We start from the raw sequence: 16,288 nt of genomic DNA, 5'->3' as shown, positions 1-16,288 counted from the left end.
CCCGATAGGCAAACGTTTTCCTCTCCCGCCGTGGACCCTGTTGACGGCACATTCAAAAATCCACAACAGATGCCATGACAGGTCCACCTTCCTCTGTTCCCATTCCCTTGTTAGGCCAGGGACAATGCGGCGTATGATTATTTGACTGCTAATGTGAGGAAAGTCGTCACTGACGACTAGACCCCCTAGACCCCGACTCCGCAGAGTGGTCTGTGGTCTCGGTTGGATCTTTGTTCCCTCCGATTCGGGCGGAGTTTACTTTAAAGTTGATTCGCCGTAAAAATGCTGGCCAGGCAGAGGCACACGTATCAGCAAATATTGTCCTCTTCTATGCTATCCTGTTCAGTCCTGTCCTGTCCTAACAGGAAGTTGTCCAATTGAGTGCGCTGCAATCAGAAATCAGACTTGGCCCCATATCGGAGGTCATCAGCCATCAACCATCAGCCGGCGGCAGTGGAGACGGAGGCGGTAATGAAAGTAAAGCTCTGCTTAGACATGGCCAACGCTTATGGCCGGAACAAATGTCGCTGGCTGGCTTCGGGTCCCTTCCCCCGTCTGGCGGCTTCTTTCCGATTGGCCAAAAAGTGTTGACAGTGCCATTTCTCAGCGGACTTCCAGTGCACGTTCCGTGCGGAAGAGAGGTCGACCGGAGGCAGATGCTCCTTTCCAGCTCTGAGTTTTGATTAATGGTCATCGCTTTAAGCCGGCGGCGACTTTTTTATTTGGCAATTATGTTGTTTAGACCTCGCAACAGATTTCGCACCTCGAACATTTTTCATGCAACGGCAACGGCAACACGCCCACGCCGCCGTCCTGCCCCTGTTGGACTTTGATTCCATGTTTCGAGGCTTGTCAGTGACATGCGCCGTCATTAATTCTCCTCGAGCCCATCCCCAGGCTCCAGTCCATCCTCGGAGTAGCCCCCAATCCCTGTCCTGTTTCCGTCGCCTTCATTTTTCAAACGGTTTTTGGCTTTTCCTGACACTTGACAAGTGTTTTCGACTTGCGGCAAAAGGTGTCACAAGCCATGGACTGATCTGGTTTTGAGGTTTGAGGAGTGGAGAGAGTGGAGAGACTCTTCCGCCAAGCCAATTCGGTGGGATTTCGGTGAGGCGTAAATTTATGCAAATGTTAAGCGTTTAATGTAGAAAGGAAATGCTCGTTTAGTAGACGAATTTGGTATATCCTAACTGGGGTAACTGGCAAGCAGGTTAATGAAGTCAGCTTTATATCTCCAATTTTTGTGGATCAAATCAATCTTTATCATTTTAAATTAGTCTCGTTTAGTAGACGAATTTGGTATATCCTAACTGGGGTAACTGGCAAGCAGCTTCAGGATCAAATCAATCCGATTGTACAGATAAATGATGGTTACTATAACTTTTACTGTAACTATCATTATCATTTTAAATGTTCCTTCAATTCTTAATCATTATTCTTCTGAATGTTGCTCATATTTTCCATTGATATAAAATGTATCGTAGCTTTCCAGCTCTCAATTTCTTTTCCCTCTTTCTTATTCCATGCGCTCTCTGCAAGGAGAGTTTACTTACATATGTATGCTATGTGTTGGTACTGAGAGTACAGCACAGTGGTCTTAAGAACTAATTTTTTGTAGAAATTAAAGTGGGCGTAAGAACTAATAGTAAGTATATGTTCAATGGTATTAACATGTACAATGGCATTATTGGATAGTACGTCTACAATATTTCTACATTTTAAACTTCTATGCTTTTATTTCCCCCTCAATCTATCTTTCTCTTCATTAAAGAGAAATCTCTTTTCGTTGCTATAAATGACTATTATTTACCTTTTTTTCTATTTTGAAATACTACTATGGGCAGAGGCAGAGTCCAGATAGGTTATTCGTGGGAACTCATCTTTGAACACTCATTATTATATCATTACATTTCTTTGTCGTTCATTCACCTCATTTATTTCTACATATCTTTAGTTTTCTCACTGCACTCGCTACTACCAGCCCATCAAAATACACATACCCTTCTCTTACAAAGCAAAACCGAAATTTGCAATTCCATCCAGCAATCAGATAAAATATAGACGCGTGACCATCCCACCCTCATTTCCATTCCCATCCAACCCCAACCCCAACCCCAACCCCAACCCCAACCCCAACGCCAACCCTCGCACCGAATTGGCAATGGTAATTAGCACATTGAATGGCGACACGAATTGCCGAATTAAATGAAGCGAGAAACTCGATTGTCTGGCCAAAAGCATGGGAATTGAGAATCTTTAATGGAAGCGAGCGTCTATTTAGTACAGGGGAATGATGTTGATGGTTTCACAGTGGGTTAGTGGGATATCTAGACATCCGTGTGCTTGGTCATCTGCCACTCGGTTCCATCGTTTGGAAGGGGACTATTGATGTGCGACGAGAGGAGGGTCCAGAAGCCGCGCTTGCCCAGCACCTGGCGGAAGTTCTTCATGGGTCCGAGGTCGTAGGCGCGGTCGGACATCATGAAACAGGTACTGTTCCGGTAGACCATTAACACTTGAGTGATGAACATGCCACTGGCGGCAATGGCGGCGACTACGTTCAACTTGAGGACCATAGATGTTATGATTTTCCAGCCCATGGATGGGTCTGTTCTCGGCTGCCCAAAACTCAAGATCAGGAAGGGATCCGCAACGACAAAGGCACCAGTTGTCCACACATAGATACAATTGTAGACCAGGGACTGGAAACTTCCCAGCGTTCCGTAGAAGAGAAAGACAAGGAAGTAGCGCTGATTTCGGTGGCCGATGCAGTTGGCGGTGAAAGTGCAGTGGTGGTCCCGCTTCAGGCAGCATGTCTTGCATAGGCGGCAGTGCCAGGCCCGCGGAGGAACCATAATCTCGCAGCTGGCACAGTAGTGCCACAGGTGCGCCTCCTCCGGCGGCGGCCGCAAGCGGTGCTCGGGCAGCGCCTGCACCGAGGTGTCCGTCCAAAAGCAGATCCACAGATTGCTGAAGATACTGTACACGACGAAGATGCTCCAGAATAAGTTTATCTTGTACCACAGACCGTCGGGGTCGGTCAGATCTGGCAGTGCGTAGAGCATATCGTAGACGAGCAGGAACCCGATAACCGACACCAGCGTCGCCATTGAGACCGGATGCACTATGGCCTGGATCTTGGTGTTGTGGCGATCCATGAAGTCGAGGGCCGCCTCCTCCCAACAATATAGAATGCACATAATCTGGCGCAGAATCAACTTCCGAATTTTAACCATTCAAATAATTATAAATCTGTTATTTGGGGAGTGTTTTAGTAACTTGAAGAAAATTTCGAACGCTCTGACTGATTTGATTTTGGAATAAATGACATAATCGCATCAGGCAATGAGATGTAAAAAAAAAACTGCTTTGTCTGGGAACAGAGCTGTGTTTGTTTCTAAGTGAAATTCAATTTCAATTTTCTTTTTATTTGTAAGCGGCTTAACGTGAAATTGCTTTTCTAATTGTTGAGACCGGGGCTTAATAAGAATCAGAAAAAATATGTAAAAATGTGTGTGTAAGTATTTGAACGTGGTTTTGACTAAAGGCCTGTTCTTCTGAATGTTAAACTTATAAAAATAAGATATGGTTGAATTAGTGCACAACCCGTATGGTACTCTTAATTAGATAGTTTTACTTTAAAATTGAATATTAATGCAAGCAAATTTTGATCCACCAACAAAAGAGTGTACAAACAATCCTCACAGCTCCGAAGAACAGCAGCTGAATTTTATGTCAAGAATATAAACAGGGCGCAAAACAAAACAAAAAAAATTTATGGATACACCCGTAAAGTATACAAAATAGCTGGCAGACTCCAACCCTCCTCCCAACCGCTCACGGCCCAGCCGTGGTCCGGGTCGGCAGCTGTCGGCCAGGTTAGACCGCAAAAGCGACTGACAGAACTGACACAAATGTTGTCTATTTCGCATAAATTTTTATGAATTATTAATATGAACTAAGCATTCCCAGTACGCCAGGGCTGGCGGGCGGTAAGGGTGCTGCTTAGAAGAGTAAGTGGAGGGAGGAGAAATTTGAAGGAGAAGCCGCGGTTTTCCATTTTAGGTTTTACGGTGGGGGGGCGGCAGAGGTAGTGTGCTTTTCGTTTGCATAAAATATGTATGCAAGGAAGAGAACGGACTTTCCTCACTTCATGGCTAAATTTGTTTGCCATCTTTGGCCTAGACCGGATGCAAGCAAACAGCCATTTTGTGCCGAGCTGTGCTGTGCTGCCATTTCCGGCAGCCACTTCGCCCCTTCGACGCGCTGTCAATGTGTTTGTCAGTCAACCTGTGGCTTGACTTTGTCTCCCATCCCATCCCCTCCGTCTTCCTTTTCCTGTGTGGCTCAGTGTGGCACTTTCAGTCATTAGCATTTGCTCAAAAGAAGAACACACACAAAAAGAATGGCAAGCCAAGTAAAGTTTGAGTCAAGTAAAGTTGGCAACTGGTTTTGGCCAACTTCTCGCATAATTGCCGAGTTTTGCTGCTAATTTAAGATGATTTCCCACCCCGACAGAGAGTGAGATCTGCCATCCTGCCGGTGCGGTGTCTTTGTTTGATTTCATTAGACGCGGCAACGACGACGCTGAGAAGACAGACTTTTGTCTTTGTATATGTCTACTCGTAGCTCTGCTGAAAAGTTTTCCCGGTTCCAGTTTTGTTTTTCATTCACTTTTTGTCCTTCCCGTGGGGTTTTTTCTTCTTCTGTTGGCCCTGTAACTGTGTAATTTGCAAGCAATTACCTGGCAAGGGGCACACCTACACCTACACGACTCTTCTCGTCTTCCCACTCCCTATAATCTTGTGCGGGCTCCTTGGAATGTAATTGAGTTTGAAAAATGTTTAAAATTAGATATGTGGCCCAGGTTAGGCCAAGCAGGTGCGTGCACGGCATACATAAACGTTTGGAAAAAACTGATGAAAATTTTTTTAAATCCGCAGAGGCGACAAAGTGATGCACTACCTATGTCTAGAGATAATAATTAGGGTGTTACTTGAAAAACCTTCAACAAAATCGATCAATACGAGTATCTAAGTCAATTATTAGAAACTTGAAACCTTTGAATTTAATCTGCTCAAGACAAAAATGTTGTTATAGGTCTGGTCAGGATCTGAAATATCCCCCAAAATCTTGTGCGAAATATAAAAACTTGTAGTCATGTTGAAATCCTTCTTCATCCAATAATTTATTAATATTAATAACAATTTCTGTCATCTCTATGTCCTTCGATGCATTTCATTATCTAGCCCCTTTTGCAATTTTGGCATAAACAAAGTACATAAATACTTGCCACACGTGTGCCGGCCTCATTGGCGTGTCTGTATTGCTATGTGGTATGCGAGTACGATATGTGGGGATATGAGTTTTTTTCAGGTTAAGGCTCTCTCAAGTCTCGGCTGCTTGGCACAGTCTTGACTTGAGTCTCGGCAATTAAGGTGCCAGCCAGGTCGATGCTCAAAACATGCGGCACACTTTAATTTATTTCGCTATTTATCTAAGCTTGGCATACATAGGTCGCAGCTGCACAGCCCCCCATCCCATCTGACACTGCCGCTCCTGCCACAAGTCGAACTGGAGCTTGCAGCAGTGGAAGCAGCAGCTTGCATCATTTATTTGAATACTCGGCTCTCTGCTCGCTTGCCACCTGGTCTCGATTTATTGTGCTCGATTGCTCTCGACCCAATGCAGCAAGCAAAATTTTAATGAACCATCAAACGGCAATTGAAGCTGTTCAATGTTCGGCGGCAACGTTGCGTATGAGTGATTTTCGAAAGCAGACATCTGCTGTGCTAATATCTGCTCCTCATGCTTCTTCTTAGACTGGTTTTTGCTCCTTGCAATTTGGGGGTGTACTGTGTTGTGCCAAAAAAAATATGTTTTGCTGCCTGGCATGTAAAATATTTGGCACTCGGCACACAAAATGGCTTGTCATTTGTGCGAAATGAGTTGGAAGTTTCACCTAAACGGAACGAAAATTTCGCTTTTCCGTCCCCCCTTCTCCACCTCTGCTCTCCTCTGTAAAATTTTCCTTATGTTTTTACACATACATGTTTTTTTTTTTTTCGCTGGGCGCGACATATTTTTGCTCCACTTATGATTTTGTTGTTGTTTCATTTTCGTTTTCATAAATTTTTCATTTTTGTTTGACAATGTTTTGCGCCTTCGACATGTGTTTGCAATTTGCATGAGGTGAGTGTGGGTGTGTGTGTGTGTGTGTTGGGGAAATTGGAACGAACAAGGACTCTTCATGTTTGTGTGTTGACCCTTTTTGGCTACCATGTCTGTTGATTGATACTCTGTTTGTGCAAAGTATTTACCCTATGTAATTGAAGATATCTTTACCGTAATCGAGAGTTGGCAAAGATTAATTTGCTTAAATCGATACTTTAATCGAAATAAGAGCAAAAGTGTGTATTGATTGATGGGAATGATACAACTGCAAATATCTGAAATGGATATCTTTGAATGATTGTCTCAAATGGGGAAGGCAAACCCTTGATGATCCTCATCAAAGTCTAGAAATTGAGCAGCAAATACAATCATGTTATTAACAAAAATTGAATGGATTGTATTATGGATTACTACTTATGTATGTACATATATCTACTATAAGTCGAGTCCTAATCTACATGATCCATCTAGGCCACGCAGCCTCTTCATTGTCAACCTTCTTGCGTCTGAGAGTATTTTATTGTCGCACTGACCTCTCGTGGCCGCCATCCATTTCCATATTGACATACAGATATATGTATGTTGAAATATTGAAATTGTAATAGTGAGCGAGAGAATGTCGGCTAGCACTTTGGGTTTTTCATTATTTCCATAGATTTATTGCGAAAGTTTTGTGATTACTTTCCTTTTTCTCCCTGCTGATTTTCCCCTACTGGCTTCTTTTTTGCCTCTCTTTGCTTTTGTACCATTTGCCTGAACATGCCGTTGATGTGGAGCACTCCCGATTGCTGATTGACTTTGCCACAGCTGCGAATGGGCCTCCGTCTGTGCCCATAAAAAAGTGTAAAAAGTTCGAATGGAAAATGGAAAACGGGGAAATCTTTAGGCTGAGGCTTGGCGGGAGCAAAAGTGAACTATTTACGGAGGTCCTGTCGGAGGCCCGGCTCGGAGCTCGCATAGTTACGTTCCCCTGAAAAGCAATTAAAAACTAATTACAGTAGCTGAAAGCCCAAGAAAGGGAGCGAAAAGAGAGGCGACTGAGGGAGAGTGGAAGAATGCGCAAAAGGCATTTAATAAAAATTTAAAACTTAATTCAGTAAATTCCAGACAACAACAGCGACAAAGGTGGGTGACAACGCGGATAATTAGAGCAAAATGAAGGCCAAGAAAGACAGGTGCGATGGATGCGATGTAGGCGATGGAGGCGATGGCGGCGATGGGTGGGTGTGTGGAGCCGCCGCCACGCACACCTGACTTTTTCCTAGTGCCAGCCAGGCAACGTGGCGTATGAGCAATTAGTAGTTAATTGTAAAGTTACCCCAGCGAGGGGCAGGTGGGGCAGCCTGCAGTCGTGACATTGACGTCGAGGATGAACAGGAGAAAGAAGAATGGAGGATGGAATGGCGTGGGGCATGGAGCATGGAGCGGATGCCGAAGCCAACGTAATTAAGTAGCAATTTTTGCCACTGCAGCAGAATTTTTAGCAGCCACCGATACGTGCTACTCTGTTCAAGATTATCTGAGTGTTCGTTTGATAAATTATCTCGTGTAATTAGCGTATCAATAGGGATAAAACAGAAGCAAAGCCAAAGCAAAAATAATAAATTACCTGGCAAAGAGTTTTGCCCCAGAAAAGATTGCAAGCATCAATTAGGAAAACGCACTTTGATCTCGGCAAATGTCAATTAAATATTAACCCAATAGCTCAACCAAAACATCAGCAACAGGATTAAGTCGTAGCCAGCGCTCAAACGCTCTTCAACTAATTGAAATTGAAAGCCCGGCTAAGGCGCCCAAAGCCCGCTCTCGCAGAAGTTCGAACATCCCGAAGGCACAAGACGCAGGACGGAAGCCAGAGATAACTAAGCAAGGCGATTAAAAGAGCAACTAACCGGGAAATGAACAATGAACAAATGAAGCCAAATAAAAATCAAACACGCAAAATGCAGAGTCCTTGCCGGGCGCCACTTATGTAACTAAGGATGAAGCCCAAGCTCAACAAAGGAGAGCAGCAGCCCAGGAGCCAGTGCCAGAGTACCAGAGAAGCGTTGACAAAAATCAAACAAAGAAAACGCTGTTCAATAAAAACAAAACCAGAAAGGGAAAAAACCGAAAACCAAAGGTACAGTCGAGTAATACGAACATGGGATACCCTCTAAGGGAGTGCGCTTTGTTTGGTTTGCTGCCAATAAATCGAACAATTCACTACAAGTTGAGTTCTTTAATCTGACAGTTTCAACCGATTAACATGATTAACCACATGAAGTAACTGTAGTCTCTAAGTTCCAGGCATTCATAAGGATATCTATATGATCAACTGATCCCAATAAGCAATATAGATACTGGATGCGTGAATCCATATACCCCTATGTGCCACCAGTAACGTAGTACAAAAAAATGCGAAGATAAGATGAAGGCGAAGCGGCTGGGGTAGCCTCTACAACGGGTACAACCCAAGGCAGGGCAAACAGAGTAATGCTCGAAAGATAAAAAACAAAGGCCAAATGGGGAGATTGCCTCCCGCCACCACGCTCTCTCCCTGTCTATCGCTGCTTTGGCCCAGAATGAAGTGGCAACAAAAACAGAGTTGAAAAAGAGGAGCTTCCGAAGAAGGAATGTGCTAGCTAATGCTAAAGACATAGGAAAATGAAATTTAAGCCAAGTGGAATTGCACACAACAACACGGGACACTGAAGAAGCAATAAATGATGGGGCAGCGTAGGGGTGAAGGGAGGGGGGAAGCTTCGGGCCAAGAGGCATACGAGTGATGTAAAGGGATATCAAGTGCGAAGCGCTTGACTCGATGGCCACTCAATGCCGGGACTCACTTCAGCACAGGGATTCGTTCCACTCAAATCAGGGGAGCGGGAGAGCTTTTGAGAGCAGGCTCACTCACAGCATCCTTGTTGGAATGAGGAGAATGAAAGAGAGTAAAAGCTGTAGGGCTTTTGTGCAGAAAGAGAACAAGAGAGTAGCGAGAGAGGAAAAGAGCGAAAGAGCAGAAAGAGACATTAAATATTTCTCTGTATTAAATTCTCTTAAGAGTTATATTTATATGTTTAACAATAATAGTCTAAGCAGGAACTAAAAAAAAGGTAATTTAAATTTCGAATAATTTCCAAATATTGTTTTTAGACTAATTTCTCGGATTTATTCAATGACATAATGGCAACATGGTATTATTCAAATCATGTAATTAATTATTCATAGTGGTAGTAAAAATTATTTATAATTTAATTTGCACTCAACTAACATTTATTTGTAAAATATTAGATAAAAACCATATTTTTTTTTGCATACACGAGTATTTGCCTCATAACCAATTTAGTTCTCCTGCTCCCACAGTTTACCTTTCAAGTCTAGCTCCAATAGCATTTGGATATTCGTCTGTCAACTAAATCAATTTCAAGTAACTCAATTAGGTTCACTGGCCATTGATTTAGTAAATTTTATATGGAATTTGCTCGTGTGCACAAACGAATGGCTAAAATTCCCATTTCAATTTAGATTGCCTGGACAGAGAGGGTGTCATAAGATTTCAATAAACGTCTGAGCCCTGCTACTAGGGCAGCCTCCTCTGATGGCTGATGGTTTAATCTCTGGACCTGTGCCTGTGCCTGGGCCCGGCCGCACACGGACCTGGCTAATGCAATTATATTCTTACCCTTTGACGCCCCGGGCTGATGCTGGTGCTGTTGCCGATGCTGATGCTGCCACTGTTGCTGCCACTACTGGAAATTGGATGAAGATGGAGCATGGCTTATGTCTCGCTGCCCAACTAATCCGTTTTATTTTTTGCTTCGCGTTCTTTGAACTTTGACACTAGACCGCACACACACACACATCCATATCCATGTCAGACAGCTGCAGCGGCGCCTAAGAGAATGCTTTGTTTGCCATTCATTATGTGGCCCATTCCTTTGTTTCTGCTTGATCCTCCAGCAGTGAATAAATTACAGTTGAGCTCGAAATGTAAATCGCATTTCTTTGTCGCCCCGTGCAACGACCTCCGCCTTCTGAAATGTTAGGTCGTGTGTCATTTGACTTCCAACTGTTGTCCGGCTTAGGCCTTAATTGGGGAAATTCAGTTATTAAGATTCAATTACAATTAAAATAGGAATAAGAACTTAATGCCTGGGCTAATTGGAGTGCAAAGTTTGGCAGCGCAAGGCCTGGGAAAACTTATCGATTGGCCAGCGTGTTCGTCTTCGCACTTAATGAAATCATTTAGCACAGAAAGAAAAAACAAAAAAAAAAAACAAAAAGAACAACACCATCCACTTGGGAAGGACACGCAATATCAAGTATACGCCATGTGCCAAAATTCATTGACTCGGAGCTCCAACTACCTCCCACAGAGCAGACCATGCCTGAGAAGACCGAAATGAAAATGTTTAGTCAACTGTAGCCTGACCTCTGCCCTCCGCCCACACTCTGCCCACTTCCACCCCCAACCTGCTGCATGGCCAACTGAGCAACAATCCACTGGAGGCAGCTATTTTTAAAGCCTGGCCCTTACGGGCAGTCGCTTGGCTCATGGAAATTTCATTTGCTGCTCAGGTTCCAGGCTGCCTAACTGCGGTAATTACTCACACTTGACCCCGAAGGGTTAAACCATCCCATCCCTGTGCCTCGATGACTCGATGCCTCGGCTGGTTCCGTATAAATTGAAATTTTCCGGGCAAAGCCAATCGAGAAGCGAGTTGTGCCTCGCTCGGAACAAGTATGCACTGCACCACACTTTTTCCAAGCTACAGTTGCAATTGATGAGGAACTTTTGCAATTTGCTAGGGAAAATATTGGGCCTTATTTATGTACCAGGTCCCAGTTCCCAGGTCCCAAGGTTGATTAGGTTAAGAATTAGGGATCTACTACCATCCGGGATTGATTAAGTGTTGCCTACTTATGGGCTGGGCTCCGCCCCACTAACGATAATGTCATGTGGGGGGACACACCCGAACATACACTCGTACATGGAATGTACTCGTAAAAGTGGATCAGGGCTGGCGCTCCAGGTTATTAAGTAAATGTGGATGTGGCACAACTTTGGCTGCACATAAATTCACATGTTATAGTTCACACAAACAAACGTCCATACAGCCACACATCCACACATATGTATGTACAAATAAACAATACTTTATTTACAATGTAATGGCATATAAAATGGCTGCCGTTGCCATTTCTTGTTCCTCGTCTCTCCTTCTCTCTGTGTGTATCTGTGTCCATGTGTGTACTTTTTCGGTTTATTTGCCAGCGGTCAGTTGCTTAATTTCTACGCTTTTACTTGCCACAATTTCAGTGCTGCACTGCTGTACTCGTATGTGTGGTGGGTGTGGCATGAACCGCCTTCTCTTTTTACATCTCTCTCTCCCTCTCTTTCTTCATTTTGCTGTCTTTCTTATTTATTTTCGTAATAACAATAAATTACATTTTTCTTTGGTTTTTCCCTTGGACTCTGACTCGTGCGAGTGTGTGCTTGTGTGCTCATTTGCTAAGTTGTTTTATGTGGCTGTCGCTTGTTTGTGGCTTTTTGACATTATTTGGATTAAGAAAATAAATCCTGTCCTTGGCTGGACAATTTTAATATTTTTCCTGGCCCCGCCCCAGGCCCTTACTTGATTCTATTTTTGTCTTTTGCCGTTGCTCTTTTGACAAAGCAAAGTTTTAATCTATGGAATCCAATTTTTGGCTTACATGGAAATGAACTTTCTTAACCAAAAGTTGTCATAGCATTGGGTAATCTTTCTATAAAAGAAAATAAGATAATTGTGAGTACAAAATTCTTCTTTTTTTCAAAATGCAATCGGAGGAAGCACCTGGCCATATAGTCTAAAAGTTACCAGCATTGAAAAACAAATTTCATATAGCAACAACTATAATAAAAGCTATATATACAACGCACAACTCTTGTGGCTGAAACCATAAAATATATATTCGAGAAATAATACAAAAAAGTGTGAAATAACTTTGTACAAAAAATCATAGTTTCGACAAAGGGAATCATACAGTTTGCAATGAAAAATCATTAAAAAAAAATAGTTTAAAACCAAGCTTAATATAATATTCTATATAAAACTCATTTCAATTCGCGGGCCATAGAAAAATTGTGGAAATATTCACAGGGAAAATGTGAAAATGTAGCCAAAGTACATAAAATGTTCAGATTTTTGTTGGTTCCCATTTTAAAGCAAAGCCAAGTCGAGCACCTAAAAACGTTAAAATGTTTGACATGAGCTTCGCTTTTTGTATTTTTTTTGTGTGTATGCCTGCGTATCTGTTTGTATTGCCTGCCTCGAGGATGACAACACACACATACGCATGAACATAAAGAAGCGAAAGAGACAGCGACAGGGAGACCATAGACAAAGCTGAGAGAGAATAAAATTGTTGGTTCGGGGCTGCTTTTTACGCGCGACACTTTTGTCGCATTGAGGACGTCTCGGCGTGAGATAACGCTGGCACACATACACACATGCCGAAGCAGTCACACACACACACACTGTGACACTACAATCGCTAAATGGCATGCATTAGGCTTAGTTGGAATTTGTGAAATGTCACTAGGCCCAGGCCCAGGCCCAGGCCCGGCCGCCGTCGACTTCGACTTTGGCAGCGTCGTCGCCATTTTCTATTGTCCCTGCAGTTCCCCCTCCAGGTGACTGTCTCTATGTCCATCACAGTAATACTGTCTATCTCTCTCTCTCTCTGTGTCCCTAAACTGTTGCCTAGTTTCAGGTGCAGTGGCTGTAGCAGGCAGGCCTCCAGCTAAATGCAAAGTTTAGCCTAATGGCGCCAAGCTTTAATGCAGTTTTGAATGCGAATGCATCCAGCGAATGCCAGAGGCAGACGCTGACGCCAGAGACTCGTCATAATTTTGTTAATTTTCCAACAGCTTGGCTGGCATTTCGCACTAAAGTTTTAATTAAGCCAGAGCCCATTGCCAGCAGCACGTGCCTTCCACTCTCTCTCTCTCTCTCTTCCGCATTTCCATTTCTTTTCATTTTCCGTTTCCCATTTGGCTGTGGCAGACACGCACTCACAGCTCTCTCGCAGCCTGCAACCCTCGTAGCCCGTCCGGCCATTCATTCATTCATTCACTCACTCACTCACACACACACTCATGCAAAAATGCTAAACAATTCAAAAAATGTGTGTAACTATTCGGAGCCTGGCCCCATCCATGGCTGTCTCGGTCTTTGGCTGCCTCTTTCTTGCCATTTGCTGGCTAAATATGTTGCGCTTTTGTTTTGGCCTGGCTGAATGTGTTTTCGCTGTGTATTTTGTGTGGCTCATAATTCAGAGAGATGTTCTGGCGAAAAGCTTTAAAATGCCTGCGGCCTGTGGCTGTGTCTTCCATCCGCTATGCATCCCTTATGCTTATTAGCCCCCGTTCTAATTGAAACGTGTAATGTGGTGGGAGTTTATCAAAAGGAGCCAGACCCCACTTCATTAAGGGTAAGTCCATCATATTGCTGCGGGTCTAACAGTCCCTCAAGTTCGAATTCTGTAACCAGTTGTCTGATGGACCCCTGAATGGCTTCGTTCTGGTAGAGCCTTCGTTTCATGTTCAGTCCGCGAGGTTGATCCGAGAGCAGAGCTGCGAAATCTGCATCCGTATCGTCCCTGTTGAGCAGCACAGGTTGCAGCAGCAGACCGCAGTGGACAGCTGAAAGAATACAAATTCCCTGATCATTTGTCTCATACAGGATAAACCACTACCATCCGCACCGTAGAAACGCTTCTGCTCCGATTCCAAATGGAACTGCTTCCGACTGGGCAACCTCTGACTCTTGAACTTGAGCCTCTGTAGCTCACGAACAAACACCTCATGATAGACACATCTCATCTCCAGCTGACGCTCGCTTCGCACCCGCTCCACCGCTGAGGTGTTCAGAAGATGATGAATGTCCAGCGTGGGCGAGCCCCAGAAGGCATACTGAAAGTCAATCAGGAGCACATCGACTGGCCCCTCCGCACCGTACTTGAACATCATGTTGTTTGTCCAAACATCGCCGTGAGTCAGCACATTTATGTGCTCTGCCTCGGGCTGAAAGCAAAGCAGTCCCAGTCTCATATAATGGGGAGACAGCTCATCCAGCAATTCAGAATGCTTTTCGTAGCCCGGCTGTGTCTTAAGGTAGCTGGCACATGACATCAGACATCCCACGAAATACGAACGAAAGCTCTCCGTATAGCGATTAAAAAATCCGCGATCGTACCTCTTTAGGGAGAAACAACCCTCTCGCTGGGACCTCTCCTCCAGCACTGCCGAGGCTGCCTGCATCATGGCCAACTTTCTCAGCACCAATCTCAAATGCTGCTCATCCAATCTCTCCAATCGCGGGGCCATCACATAACCCTGCCTGCTGAGGTCCTCCATGATGAGAGCTCCTCGCTGGCGATTTATGTGCAGCACTTTGGGGCAGAGTCTCTCACCTGCCAGCTGCTGCAGCTTCGGCAGCACCTCCTCATAGATCTCCAGCTCGCGATTGTAGATGTCGTAGGGTGCCTTCTTCTCTCTGGTGTCTGCATCCTCATCATCCAGCTTAGTCTTGGCTATCAGATATTCGGTAACCTCTTGACCCAATCCTATGCGGTACACGAGACGTATACGTGTTAGGACGGCTCCATAGTTTTCACCCTTGCCCAGAGCTGACTGGAGCTGAAGGAAAACTACCACAATATGGGGCTCCTGGTAGTGCCGTCGCAGTGCATCTTCCAGATATTTAGCGGTGATCCAAGCGGGTGCTGCAGCTGCCATAAGTGACCGATTCAAACTAATCTCTCGATGTCTGAGGTGACTGCTGATAAAAGATAAAGGCAGCCGGCAGAACATTAGATAAGCAAGGGCATATATAACCTGCATATTCTTTAGATAACTAAATGATGTCTGCTCTTTAATCTTTATTAACTTGTAAAATATAAAATGAGGCTCTTAACAGACAACGAAACTGTGGGTTAGAGTCTTATATTGACATGCGATGTATCTTCGCCGGTTTGTTCTTCAGTTGCCCATCTGTTGGATGTATTCCTGAAACTGTCGCATTCATCGTTATCTGCTGTTCAACAGCCTTATCATAATCGGACTTACGGTTAATAGTTGCATATTGAGAGAGAAAATTTCCAAGGGTTGACCATCCATTATTGAGGGCTGCAATAGCAGGAACAGTTCCTTTGTCATCAAATTCCGAGCGTAGAGGTGATAGTCGTTTGCAGCTGCCCATCTCTTTGGGAGGCTGCAGCTGCCACACGTGGCGTGTGCCCCGCAGACAGCTGGCGCTGCCTAGCAAATCTGGGAATGCCGCGGAGTTCAGGGGAGTGATTTGATTGGCTTTCATTGGCTACTCACCCATACAAAATAAGTTGAATATTATACAAAATATAGGAAACTTGTAGTTCATATTTGTGGCTGTTGCTCGTTTACAATCTCTCTCCGAAAATAGCTCTGTTTATGGATCTTCTCTACTTATCCAGCTTTGTCAAGGACTACTTTCTCTATTGTGAAAGTTTGTTTTGGGAAAACTTTCGACACTTGTTCTTGCTGATGTTTTTATCTGCCGCCGTCTGTCGCCTGCAACTGAAATCCATTCAAATTGACGCATTGACAATTGTTTTACCAATTTCATTTCGCTTGTTTTTCGACAGTTGGCCAAAGTTTTTCTTTCTCCATGGCTCCACCTCTGTTACTTAAGCATTTTGACAACTGCTGCTTTTGCTGCTGCCGCTGCTGCAGTTGCAGCTTAAAGTTCCCTGGCTCTTTTCTTTTCCTTTTGCTTTCCTTTCCTTGGGTTTTCCTTCCTTCTTTGCATAGCCAGAGCTACGTAGTTTATCAAAACATTTCAAGTTGAAGTGCGGCTGCAAAAACAAAAGCACCCAAGACATCATCGATTTTCTCGAGTGGAATGCGCCCCAAGGATGGGCACCCCCAGGATGAAGAAGATGAGGTTGAAGAGGAATCGCACTCCTACAAGGAAAACAACTCAATCTCAATGCATGGCACTTAGGCAGCTGGTGCAACAACACCAGCAACAGTGGCATTGGCATCAGAGTCAGCAGCAGCATCGGTGGCAGCCACTTGGTTGCAAGGTGCGGAAACTTCCACGACAGCAGA

General features: G+C 44.2%; 3 protein-coding genes across 3 annotated transcripts; all 3 read right to left on the bottom strand.

The window, feature by feature from the left end:
• Positions 1-2,219: 2,219 nt before the first annotated feature.
• Positions 2,220-3,244, bottom strand: LOC6591921 (probable palmitoyltransferase ZDHHC24). Its single transcript, XM_002017387.2, has one exon. It carries the CDS (start codon positions 3,234-3,236, stop codon positions 2,328-2,330), a length of 909 nt encoding a protein of 302 aa, XP_002017423.2. The 5' UTR covers positions 3,237-3,244; the 3' UTR covers positions 2,220-2,327.
• A 10,342-nt stretch (positions 3,245-13,586) lies between these two features.
• Positions 13,587-14,939, bottom strand: LOC6591761. Its single transcript, XM_002017386.2, has 2 exons — positions 13,906-14,939; positions 13,587-13,843 (listed from the first exon to the last, which is right to left on the bottom strand). The coding sequence occupies exons 1-2, from the start codon at positions 14,936-14,938 to the stop codon at positions 13,602-13,604; spliced, it is 1,275 nt and encodes a 424-aa protein (XP_002017422.1). The 5' UTR covers position 14,939; the 3' UTR covers positions 13,587-13,601.
• A 134-nt stretch (positions 14,940-15,073) lies between these two features.
• Positions 15,074-15,660, bottom strand: LOC113567457. Its single transcript, XM_026995409.1, has 3 exons — positions 15,527-15,660; positions 15,269-15,469; positions 15,074-15,214 (listed from the first exon to the last, which is right to left on the bottom strand). Exons 1-3 carry the CDS (start codon positions 15,576-15,578, stop codon positions 15,144-15,146), a joined length of 324 nt encoding a protein of 107 aa, XP_026851210.1. The 5' UTR covers positions 15,579-15,660; the 3' UTR covers positions 15,074-15,143.
• Between the last annotated feature and the right edge of the window lie 628 nt (positions 15,661-16,288).

The sequence above is a fragment of the Drosophila persimilis genome, unplaced genomic scaffold (genome assembly GCF_003286085.1).
Source record: "Drosophila persimilis strain 14011-0111.01,24,50 unplaced genomic scaffold, DperRS2 tig00000000-arrow-pilon, whole genome shotgun sequence".
Classification (NCBI taxonomy): domain Eukaryota; kingdom Metazoa; phylum Arthropoda; class Insecta; order Diptera; family Drosophilidae; genus Drosophila; species Drosophila persimilis.
Note: the sequence above shows the minus strand (reverse complement) of the source record. Positions and strands in the feature narration are given on the sequence as shown.

Coding starts and splice junctions, on each gene's coding strand:
- LOC6591761 (XM_002017386.2), bottom strand. CDS start 14,938: ATGGCAGCTGCAGCACCCGCTTGGATCACCGCTAAATATCTGGAAGAT. Junction 13,844..13,905: donor GGAGCAGAAGCGTTTCTACG/GTGCGGATGGTA, acceptor GTATTCTTTCAG/CTGTCCACTGCGGTCTGCTG.
- LOC113567457 (XM_026995409.1), bottom strand. CDS start 15,578: ATGAACTACAAGTTTCCTATATTTTGTATAATATTCAACTTATTTTGT. Junction 15,470..15,526: donor ATTCAACTTATTTTGTATGG/GTGAGTAGCCAA, acceptor CGGCATTCCCAG/ATTTGCTAGGCAGCGCCAGC. Junction 15,215..15,268: donor TCAATATGCAACTATTAACC/GTAAGTCCGATT, acceptor TGAATGCGACAG/TTTCAGGAATACATCCAACA.
- LOC6591921 (XM_002017387.2), bottom strand. CDS start 3,236: ATGGTTAAAATTCGGAAGTTGATTCTGCGCCAGATTATGTGCATTCTA.